Consider the following 11733-nt stretch of genomic DNA (forward strand, 5'->3'; position numbering starts at 1 on the left):
CAGTTGTTAAAGCCCATTCTTCGGAGGAAAACTCTAAGCTTACCCATATCCTTGCGTCACTGAAGATGTATTTGTCCAGGGTGTGTAACATAAACCTAGATTCTGCCTCTTCAGAAAGAAAAAGAGAAAGAAAAAAAACCTCTCTGCTGTTTATTGCATTCGGATTTCATTTGAAAACATCCCTGATCAACGAATCATTCTGCAACTTATAACGCATTGAGGAAGAAGGTTCCTTGAGGGGGACAAGTTTTTGAGTAGGTGCTTTGCCAAACATCTGTTGGTTGAATTAGCAGAGTTGCTGCTTTTTTTCTTTTTTTTTTTGAAAAGGAGAATAGTTGGATCCCTTTTATAAATATTCAATGATGATATGGCTAGTGATAACGACAGAAAATTTGACCTTTGATCCTTCTGGTGCTGCGCAAAATACATGCCAGGTGAGATTCCATTGGCCAGAACCTAATAAAACAGGAGATAAGTGCATACTCGTTGCCCATTGCAGCTTAATTTTATTCCATTAAACACAGTCAAATTGACCCTGATTCGGATGGCCATGTTCATCCACTTATAAATCTATTAATTACTATCCAATTTTAAATTAAACAAGGCTAGTTGTAGTTTATGTTAGAGCAAGAGGACCATTTCATGAACTGTAAGCTGTGCCTGTGAGTCATAAACTTTCTAGAAATGGAGACAGAGTCACCAGTACAATTAAAGACAACGTTAACACTTCATTACAGGTGTTACAAGACTACAGAAACAGTACATAATGCCACTTCAAAGTGGCAGGGCATTTAGTGATACAGAGAACACAAGCACACAGCAGGATTCTCGCTTGACGGAGAAATCCGTACCTATACTGTCTCCCACTTTCAAGAAAATGATACCCCCTTTGTCCTTTCCCACCCAAAGTTTCAATTTCCAAGGTTAAACTTCAATGAACATTGGATGACCACCCTTCTCAGCACACGGGCACTATCAGAATCATATTGCATATATTATCTCTCCACTACTATCAATGTCAAGTTCAGGATCACTGTCCAGGTCCTCTTCCATTTCATCATCAATGTCCAGGCTACCAGTCAAATAATGATTCAGACTATTTGTATTAGCTGCAGGAATAGTGGCCTCAGAGATGATCTGCATAATATCATCAACACTTTGCATTGGTTGATCAGGTTCTTCAAACTGGCTGTTCATTGCATTCTCATCCATGAGATCTGCTGGCAGGTTCTTTAAAAACCACTCATGATTCCTAATTTCAGGAATGGATATCCTCTGTTGCAATAAAGATCAATCAGAAGTATTAGACTTAGAATTTATGAATTAAGAACCATGGGAAGAGGAACTTATAACTTGTATGGTTATTAGGAGTTATTTTACATCATTACTCGAGAAATAAAACATAAACCATCAATAGATAGTGTTTGTGATTTGTGAGCATAATAGCACTGATCCTGAAATGTCAGAGGCATGAATATAAACTCAGGTCACAAACAGAGGACTAACCTTCGCTGGGTCAGCCACAAAAATCCTTGAGATTAGATGACGACACTCAGGAGATATATGGACATAGTCAGGGATTGAGTACTGGACATTTAAAATTCGCTGCAAGAACCATCGATTTATTAGTCAAGATTTTAAAAAAGTTTCCACTTTCAATTATTGAAAGAGAAATGAATTTACATGTATTGTTTTGTGGAAGTTCTTAGGATCCTCAGGGTCTTCGAAAGGATATGCTCCAACCAACATAACATATAAGGTTACCCCACAAGACCAGACATCCGCAACCTGACATATTTAATTGGAAAAAGATAAATTTAGCATGTATATTTCTTACTAAGAGAAACATGAGTTTGCATGTGCTTAGGGTGAATGTAATATAATTGCCCTCATACTACTGCAATACCATAATACTCTATTGAAGTATTTTGATTGGGAAGTGAACCTTAAAACATTAAGCACAGCAACAATTGAACAATATACCCATCATGCAGATTTTACAAAATAATTTATTTAGCTATAAGATTCAATCGCTAGAACTCAAGCCTCAGCAAGTAGTTGAAAATGTCATTCCTGCCAGATCACATTTCTAATCTGCCTCACATGTCCTACTCCATCCATTAAGCGAGTCCACATAACAGAAACTATGAATGAGTCAAACTTCAAAAGTATTCTACATCTTCCTTTAGGGTCGACTGAACTAAACTAAGACTGGTATTCTTAACCTCTGAGAACTGGTAGGATGAATACAGATTGTCTTCTCACTAGAATCTATTCTTAACCTGTCAGAACTGGTCAGTTTATGCAACATGTAGCCTCTAGTGGAACAGGAACAATGCACAGAAGCATTAGATTTATCACACATGTACTGAAATCAAAGGGAGGAAACACACAGGCCAAAGTGTTCTTAAATGGTGCCTGGCAGATTACATTGCCTAATCCCTTAGATTTTGCACCGTTCATCTTCAACCAAATTATAGTAAGGTATGATGTTAGCTAGTTATCACTCTTAATTAATATGCAGAGAAGTTTAAAACACAAAGCCAATAAAACAATGTAGCACCAGAGTGATTCAGGTAAGACAGGAGAATAAAGCAATTAATAACTGACAGCAGAAGAGGCGATTAATGTTGCTATCAAAGGTTTAATACAGGAAAAAAGGTTTACATGCTGAGACTAGAATAGTTCTTTGAAACAATAAAGCAGAAGCCTGTTAGTTGAGAACACAACATTCGTTGTTGGACAGAACTTGCACCTGACAAATATATGAAAGTTTTTAATCCAGAAAAATAAGAGGCAATATTACCTTTCCATCGTATTCTTTCTTTAGTAACACTTCAGGAGCTATATAAGCTGGAGTTCCAACTGTCGATTTAGGTTGTGAATGCAGTACTGAAGACTGGTAAAACTATACAATGTCAACATAAATGTATACGGACAATCAAAGACAATGAAATGAGAAAAGGGGAGGGGAAAAGAGAAAAAGGAAAGAAACAGGGGACCCCTCACCAAAAGGAAGGAGTTGAATGTGTTGCAAACACCTTTTAATGCACTGATCAAACAATATTTTGCTTCAAAATTGAACATTAAAAATTTAAATTCCACATTGGCACATGCAAATGCTAAAAGGCAGATCAGGTACCTTGGAATACCCGAAGTCACAAATCTTCAAACGAGGAGCTGGACTCCCATCCAGTAATGTGTTCTCCAATTTCAAGTCCCGATGGCATACTTGCTTTAGAGAGGAATTCAGCAAAAGGGATCTAGCTGAGTCAACTTGTATTCTCTTTCACAAAAGTAACAGCACAAAACTAAAGTTACTCACCATTGCATGACAATAACTAACTCCTGATATAAGCTGTTGAAAGAAAAAGCGTGCCTGCAAAACATACCAGTTTACATAAAAGAAAATTCCGGAGCACTAATGGAAAAAAAAAGAGAGAGAGAGAGAGAGAGAGAGAGAGAGAGAGAGAGAGAAGGGGGTGTTTGGAATCTGTTGAATAAGAACCTCATCCTCACTGAACCGGCCTGCATTACATATCCGCTCAAATAGCTCTCCTCCAGATGCATATTCCATCACAATAGCCAGATGGGTTGGTGTTAATATGACCTATGTCAAATAACAGATCACAAGTTAAATCTTTCTCAAGGATGACACGAGATATAATAAACCTTAATGATGGAATAGACCTCTTTGAATCTGACAATATTTGGATGCCTTAGTGACCTGTGGTTGATAATTTCCCTTTGTACATTTTCATCTATCTGTTGCACACAACACAGAAAGAGGAAAAAGAAACACAAAATCAAACTGAGAAATTCTTTATAGACGCATTTTGCAAGTGCAAAATTTCACATCAACATCAACTATAGCATATCGAGTTCCAAACATTCCGTCTCAAATGATTTTCTAAATTCAATACCCTTTATGTAAGAAATCTAAAATAGAAAATAAACATCAACAAATTGCATTTGCAGCTGCCAAATTAAACTTCATCAAACAGTAACTTAAAGACCCACAGGGGCCATTACTTCCCATTCACTAATACAGGAAAGCATGTTACACACAGAATAAACACAAATAAGAAATTGAAAGAAGTTGATCATCTAAACTAGCAATTAACTAAAAAAATTCCAACTCCAAAAAGCTACATGCAACAAAGCACATAATTCTTCACCAAATTTAAATCCATTCACGCTGAGCCACCAAAAAGAAAACCATTAATTCCCAAACATGGAAAACCCAGAAAAAATCACTAAAAAGTTCAGAAACTTTTGGTGTTCAAAGTAATAATAAAAGACACTAACCTTCTCACCTCTCTCGATGTACTTAACAGCAACAAGCTCCTCAGTCTGCTTATCTCTCATCAACCTAGCCACCCCGAAATTCCCTGAACCGATATCTCTAACCAGTTCATAACGATCGCTGTCATGCATGATTGGCATGTCCATCCCAGGTCCTACTGTTATTGCTGATCGATCCATTTCTCTCTTTTCTCTTTGACTCGACCAAAGCTTAAACCTTTAAAAAGAGAAACCCCAGACCAAAAAAAAAAAAAAGAAAAAGAAAAAGAAAAGGGCCAAACAAAAAGCACTCACATTATCATAGCACGGTTTCAGAGAAACCCAGTTTGAGATCGAGTAAGGCGGTGATGGTGGTGGGGTGACGTGGCAGTACAATAACCGTTTGATGTGTTTTTTTTTTTTTTCTGTTTTGGTTGGTGAAGAAATGGGTTTTTGCCCGTGAAATCTTTACCCACCTGAACTTCTTCTTTCTTTTCCTTTTTTGAATGATTTTCTGGGGATAGATTTAAGAAAGAAACCAAGAAGAGAGCTCGTGAACTTCTTCTTTCTTGAAGGATTTTATATGGCCTCTTTATTTCCTCCCCTCTTTTTCTAACCGCAGATTTTACTTTCCTTTCCTCTCTGTTTAAAAGAAAGTTTTTACTAACTTTTAATGGGTTCTCCTTTAAATTTTTTTTTTTTTTTATGGTCTGTTCCTGTTTTATCCAAAACTGAGAGGAAGGGAGAGAAAGAGACATATTTTGGCTCCTTTAGAGTTTGGGAATTCCAGGGGAGAAGAATCGGCCGATGATTGGTCTATGAATCAGTGAAAAAGTGTGCTGAAATGACTGGATTGTCCATGGTGTTTTTCTCTGTTGTCTGTCTCGTCTGAAAGGTTGGTCCCGAAATGACTGATTTGGGGCTTTTACCTGGATAAGGTTTCTCAACTTACGAGGGCAACTCTTTGGAGTTATGTGAAACGGTTCAACACTTGATTTGCTGCCCAACATGACCAGTCACATACCACAAACTGCAAAATTTGAACTCATATATATATACAGGTTATTACAACCTTCATTTAAGGTTATTTAATAATTTCATAGTGAAACAACTAGAAAACCTTTTAACTGATATCAGCCTGCAAAATCAAGTATAAAAATATTGGAGTATAAATGTGGTTACAAGAATTTTGGTAGTTGGGGTTTGCAAGCTGCTGTGTGTAGAGGGTTAAAGGTGGTGGCGGGCTAGCGGTCCGTCACCTTTTAGTAATTAATATTTGCTTCAAATAACATTATTGACTTGATTTATAATTTTATATAATTTTTTTTTTAGCTTTCATGTAAAATTTTGAGTTCGCATCATATATAATCCATAAATATTGAATTTAATATTTTTTTTTAATTTTTCTACGTTTACGTTAGAAAGAGAGTTGAAGTTATTTTATCTTCTTTTTTTTTCATTTTGGAGAAAATTTGGGCTTCTTGTTTCGAGATCAAGGTAGCTAAATCATAACAAAAATACCTGGGAAACATGGATGCCAACCTTAACAATATGCTTGGAATATGGATGCATATCCATAACCAAAAAGTATTTCTTTTAGCGGCAAATCATCTGAAGTAATTAGCTCTTTAGATGCAAATAACTTGCTTTTCAAGGTTTATATAAATATATATATATATATATATATGTCTTGTCAACCAAGCAATGTCGTGAAATCATGAAGCTAGCTCCGAGTTGAGCTGAATGGTAGTTAACAGATTATTTTCATGTTTAATCGAGCAGAAGAAGTTGCATGTTGATTACATATATGCAATAAGCATGAAAGAATCATTAAAAAGCAATTTGCTGATGTATATATTAAAGCTTAAAATATGAGTTCTAAAGGTGATCATGGGGGATTGTATGATCATTGAAACCATGAGGAATTTCCCAAATGAGGCCTGGAAAACCATGGGCGACCCTGGTTTCAGCATTGCTGTCTTCTGTCCTCCGTCCTAAATAAAAAAAGAGCGTGGCTAGAAAGATCACTTGAAGGTGACTTCAACAACATGAAGTCTTGCAGGAACATCAAGTTTTCTGTAAATATATATACATAAAAATGAAAAAACAATGGGACAACCAATTAAGTGATGGTATAGTGACAAAAACAATAAAAAGAAAAAGAAAAGGCAGATGAGATAGTTTTCCTTGTGATCATTTTATTAGAGTACTGTCTTTTTCATGCTCAGTTGAGTTGGTGCGATTACACTTCCAAGCACAGTGCCAACAAGGATGACACCCCAATTATTGGTGTTTCTGGAAAGCATTTCCCTAACAGAGAGGGAAACCCAGGCACTGATCCTTTGGTGGAAATGAAACCTGTGGTTCCCTTAACTAAACCTGTCAGACAAGAGCTATCAATATTATCCAGAGAAACTTTCCCCATTATGAGCATCTAGAGAGTTTGAACATGTGTCAACAACTTGATGGCTAACTGTGACAGATGAAAATTAAGTGACCTTGTCAATACCCTTCAGCCATCAGCCTTGAGCTGATCTCTTGCCAAAAGATTGATTTCCAGGCTAACAGCAACCTGAGATTGTGACAAAAGGATTAAACTGAATTAACAAGATCCCTAGGTTCGAAAATACTTTCCTGTCTGAACTTGCTAGTTTTGAAAGGTGCCAGTCAAGTATTAATTCAAGAGGATGCCAGGACTATCAATAAATAATCTGCAAACTGATAAAGAATCCATAAAATGAACCCTTTTTTGGCCTAAACTAACTAGTCAGTGGACAAGTTTGAGTCCATATGGACTTATTGAGGACTGCCAGACATAACACAAGTTTGACTCCTACATGACTTGATAATGAATAAAAAAAGGTTACATGCCTAATGTAAAATTAATATGCATAAGCCAAAAAGTCAGTACATGTTAGCAGATTAAATCTCCCAGTCTGATTTGGTTAAACTCACAGTTATTGAATCATTTAGTGCTTGAGAATGTTGAATTAATGGTTTAATCATGTTCGTACACATTATCTTGTCTTAAGGTGTGAAAATTCTGACACAACTGAGTTAATCAAAAGGGTTATTTCTTTAGCATATGTTATATACTAATATATCCTACTTAATCAATAAATCTTGTCAAGGATTCAAGGAACAATAAATTATGTATGAGATCATTCAATGCCCTAAGGCAGGCCAAGAAGAAATGGGTTTAGGCCCAACTAATTATACAATAAGTGGTGGCTGGCACCTGAGCCCAAACGTTATCTCTTGTCGCCAATCAAAAACAAAGTCTCAAGAACCAAAAGGAAAGAAGGTTGGCATAGGCAGAAAATGCTAGTAAACAGAGCGCAAGACCTCTCCCCAACTCTAACAACCATCACCACCAGCTTCCCTTCCTTAAACCCTACCCCCTGCAAAACCCTTATGCGCACTAACCCTTTTTCTTCTCTCTCTTTCCTCCGCCTTTTCCGCCCTCTTTCCCACACCAAAGTCCTCGTTTTCCGCCCCCGTATCCCCCACCCTACCCCACAACTGCCCCCTTCATTTTCCCGCCACCGTTTCTTCAGTTCTTCCTCCTTCTCGGCGGCTCCCGTTAGTTTCATCCCTGAGAAGGAAGGGGAAGAGAAGTGGGATTCTTCAAACACTGAGAATGAAGCATTTGCTTTTGAAGATGATGGTGGGGTTTTTGCGGGGAACGATATGAAGCATTTGGTTGCGCCGGAGATGGAAGTGAAGGAGTTGGAAGAGTTACCTGAACATTGGAGAAGGTCGAAGCTTGCTTGGCTTTGCAAGGAGTTGCCTGCTCACAAGGCGGGGACTTTGGTTAGGATTTTGAATGCGCAAAAGAAGTGGATGAGGCAAGAGGATGCTACTTACTTGGCGGTTCATTCTATCAGAATTCGCGAAAATGAGACCGGGTTCAGGGTAATTTTTCTTTTAGATTTTGATAATGTTTTGCTTACAGTCTAAGGAATATTTGGTGGGTCATCATCAGTTTGATGTTAGAGGCTACAACTTTGATACTATGATTGGAAAAAAAAAATAATAATAATAATAAAATTGAGAAAGACAATTATTTGGTTTGGTAAATAAATTCATGTTATGATTGACCTGTCGAAATTTTAATCTATTTTAGTGTTTCACACTGTGATACTTAATATTTTAGTTAACTTGGGCAAGTTGTAGGGTATTAAATGGTCTTAGAAAAGGAAGAAGGAACAAAAAGGCAGTTAAGCTAACCAATGGTGGAAATATTTCAGGATCGCTTATTTTTGCTAAAGTGAAGATCCCTACGTGTTACAAGTAATTTTCCAACTCAAAAGGGTTTACTTTTGCTACATGCCAAAAAGTATGATATTGTTGTCTGTTGATTCCTTCCTGATTCTGCTTGTTGTATTTTTTATTGCGGGAATGTTCTGATTGTTTCTATAATACTTTTGAATTGTTTTAAAAGTGGGAGAGAATGGGGAATTCAGTGTCACTTAATTGTCTGAATTGCTGTTGCCTGCTGTCCTGCTGAACTAGGTTGTAGGTTTGCTTGCCTACCTTCTTTCTAAAGTTGGAGTGAATTATCTTTTCTGGCTGTTAGATTGTATATTTTGGGTTTGGCTTGGCACCTTAACTTTTTTTTTTTTCTGAAAGATGGTTTTTATTAATGATAAGCTGGAATGCCATGGGGAGTCTTAAACTTTGAGAAGTTAGAGACTCCTGTTGGCATAGAAGCTAACATGAGAGAAGCTTATTATGAACGATTATGAAAGAAGCAGCTGCTCAAGGAGCACTTGGCAGCATACTCAACACGGATAATCTCAAAAACAAGCGGCGTTCTAGATAAAACCCCTAAACAAAAGTCTAACAGTTTTGTGAATGGTTTTCTTATCTTTTTCATGTTGCAGGTCTATAAGTGGATGATGCAGCAACATTGGTATCGATTCGATTTTGCTCTTGCTACCAAGCTAGCAGACTACACGGGCAAGGAGAGAAAGTTTGCAAAATGTCGGGAGATATTTGATGACATAATCAACCAGGGACGTGTGCCTAGTGAATCTACATTTCATATTTTGATTGTTGCATATCTTAGTTCACCAGTTCACGGTTGCTTGGATGAAGCATGTAGCATTTACAATCGGATGATTCAGTTAGGAGGTTACCAACCACGTCTTAGCTTGCATAACTCACTTTTCAGAGCTCTTTTGAGCAAACCAGGAGGCTCTTCAAAGTATTATCTAAAACAGGCTGAGTTTATCTTCCACAATTTAGAAACATGTGGCCTTGAGGTACAAAAAGATATCTATGGTGGCCTAATTTGGTTGCATAGCTATCAGGATACAGTGGATAAAGAAAGGATTAAATCACTCAGGAAAATGATGCAAGAAGCAGGTATGGAGGAGGGCAGAGAAGTGCTTGTGTCTATCTTGAGAGCTTGTTCAAAGGAAGGGGATGTTGAGGAAGCCAAAAGAACTTGGCTCAAACTACTTGATTCCAATGGCAATATCCCTTCTCAAGCTTTTGTATATAAAATGGAAGTTTATGCAAAGGTTGGAGAAATTATGAAATCTTTGGAGGTATTCAGGCAGATGCAGAAGTATTTGGGTTCTGCCAGTGTTGCTGCATACCACAAAATCATAGAGGTTTTATGTAAATCCCAGCAAATGGACCTTGCAGAATCCCTCATGAAAGAATTCATGGAGAGTGGTAAGAAGCCACTTATGCCATCTTACATTGAGCTAACAGATATGTACCTCAATATGAGCTTACATGATAAATTGGAGTCAACCTTCTTGGAGTGCCTAGAGAAGTGCCGACCCAATCGTACTATTTACAATATATACTTGAACTCTTTGGTTAAAGTTGGTAATCTTGAGAAAGCAGGGGAAATTTTTGGCCAAATGCATGGTAACTCGACAATCGGTGTTAATGCCAGATCATGCAATACCATTTTAGGTGGATACCTCTCTTCTGGAGATTTTTTGAAGGCAGAAAAAATATATGATCTGATGTGCCAAAAGAAATATGAAATTGAATCTCCGTTGATTGAAAAGCTTGACTATGTCCTTAGCTTGAGCAGGAAAGAGGTTAAGAAGCCTGTGAGCTTAAAGTTAAGCAAAGAACAACGACAGATTTTGGTGGGGTTGCTGTTGGGTGGTTTAAAGATAGACTCAGATGGAGAGAGGAAGAATCACATGATACGGTTTGAGTTTAATCAGAATTCTGTTACACATTCTATTTTGAAGAGACATATTCATGATCAATACCATGAGTGGTTACATCCTTCTAGTAAGCCAACCGATGGTAATGATGATATCCCACACAAATTCAGTACCATCTCCCACTCATATTTTGGTTTCTACGCAGACCAGTTTTGGCCAAGGGGTCAACCGGTGATCCCAAAGCTAATTCACCGGTGGCTTTCCCCCCTTGTTCTTGCATACTGGTATATGTATGGGGGCTACAAAACATCATATGGGGATATTCTTTTGAAGCTGAAAGGAAGCCGTGAAGGTGTTGAGAAGGTTGTAAAAACATTGAAAGCAAAGACTCTTCATTGCAGAGTGAAGAGAAAGGGGAAAGTGTATTGGATAGGATTTCTAGGAAGAAATTCTATGTGGTTTTGGAAACTGGTAGAACCCTACATATTAGATGACTTGAAAGATTTCTTGAAGATAGGCAGTCATACCACGGATGGTTATGCAGTCGAATCTCAAGATATCAACTTCAACAGTGCATCTGATTCTGATGAAAAGGCTTCTGATTACAACGAGGACGATAATTAGTAAGGCTTATACAAACAAATGATGCCATTCTTTCTATTAGAATGTGGTTCAACATATTCATCAGAATTTTTGGTTAACAATTGCTAAGGGTGATAAAACTGAATGTGTCAAGTTCTCTGGTTTCTGAAGCTAAGGACACTTGACTTCTCAGCCCAAAAGGCTTGGTGGTATTATGCGGCTGCAGGGGTAATTTGTGTATACCTGTTAACTACTGAACCACTCAAATGTATACTATCTTAGAGCATATACTCTGTGTATGTGTTCATTTTATGGTCGATCATGGTTGTTCAATTAACGCCCCAATCAAGCATGTGGACCCAATATTGAAATTAGGCAGGCTGCGGCCCAATTACCATTTGGTTTTTGGATTATCACCCAAACCCAACAATACCTCTTTTTCCGCAAAAGGTTACCTAACGAAAAGTACGTGTAATTCTCGGACTAACCGTGTTACATGAATAAGGCAAATATTAAATGTTATTTATAGATGACTGCAAAAGATTATATTTATAAAAAAAATAATTAATATATAAAATAAAATGTATTAAAAAAATTAGTTGTTATTTAATTAGATGAAGATAATGTATTTAATGAAAAATGTTTTTTACAATAAAATTTTAAATGATATTAACATTTGCTAAAGCATCCTTTGTGTTGAAAAAAAAAAAAAAATTCTTAGAATAAA

The 11733-nt window shown here is 37.1% G+C and overlaps 2 protein-coding genes across 3 annotated transcripts; one reads left to right on the forward strand and one right to left on the reverse strand.

The window, feature by feature from the left end:
* Positions 1 to 675: 675 nt before the first annotated feature.
* Positions 676 to 4947, reverse strand: OST1 (Protein kinase superfamily protein). 2 transcript variants are annotated; one of them, XM_007042282.3, is made up of 10 exons: positions 4600 to 4947; positions 4309 to 4498; positions 3691 to 3765; positions 3509 to 3610; positions 3326 to 3379; positions 3143 to 3235; positions 2807 to 2899; positions 1684 to 1788; positions 1507 to 1605; positions 676 to 1275 (listed from the first exon to the last, which is right to left on the reverse strand). In XM_007042282.3, exons 1-10 carry the CDS (start codon positions 4605 to 4607, stop codon positions 982 to 984), a joined length of 1113 nt encoding a protein of 370 aa, XP_007042344.1. In that variant the 5' UTR covers positions 4608 to 4947; the 3' UTR covers positions 676 to 981. The 2 variants fall into 2 exon arrangements, with proteins under 2 accessions (XP_007042344.1, XP_088659353.1); XM_088803227.1 differs by having other exon boundaries at positions 4317 to 4944.
* A 2652-nt stretch (positions 4948 to 7599) lies between these two features.
* Positions 7600 to 11323, forward strand: OTP51 (endonuclease). Its single transcript, XM_007042286.3, has 2 exons — positions 7600 to 8199; positions 9171 to 11323. Exons 1-2 carry the CDS (start codon positions 7606 to 7608, stop codon positions 11046 to 11048), a joined length of 2472 nt encoding a protein of 823 aa, XP_007042348.3. The 5' UTR covers positions 7600 to 7605; the 3' UTR covers positions 11049 to 11323.
* Positions 11324 to 11733: the final 410 nt, after the last annotated feature.

This window comes from Theobroma cacao, chromosome 2 (assembly GCF_053813885.1).
Source record: "Theobroma cacao isolate CCN51 chromosome 2, ASM5381388v1, whole genome shotgun sequence".
Taxonomy (NCBI): Eukaryota; Viridiplantae; Streptophyta; class Magnoliopsida; order Malvales; family Malvaceae; genus Theobroma; species Theobroma cacao.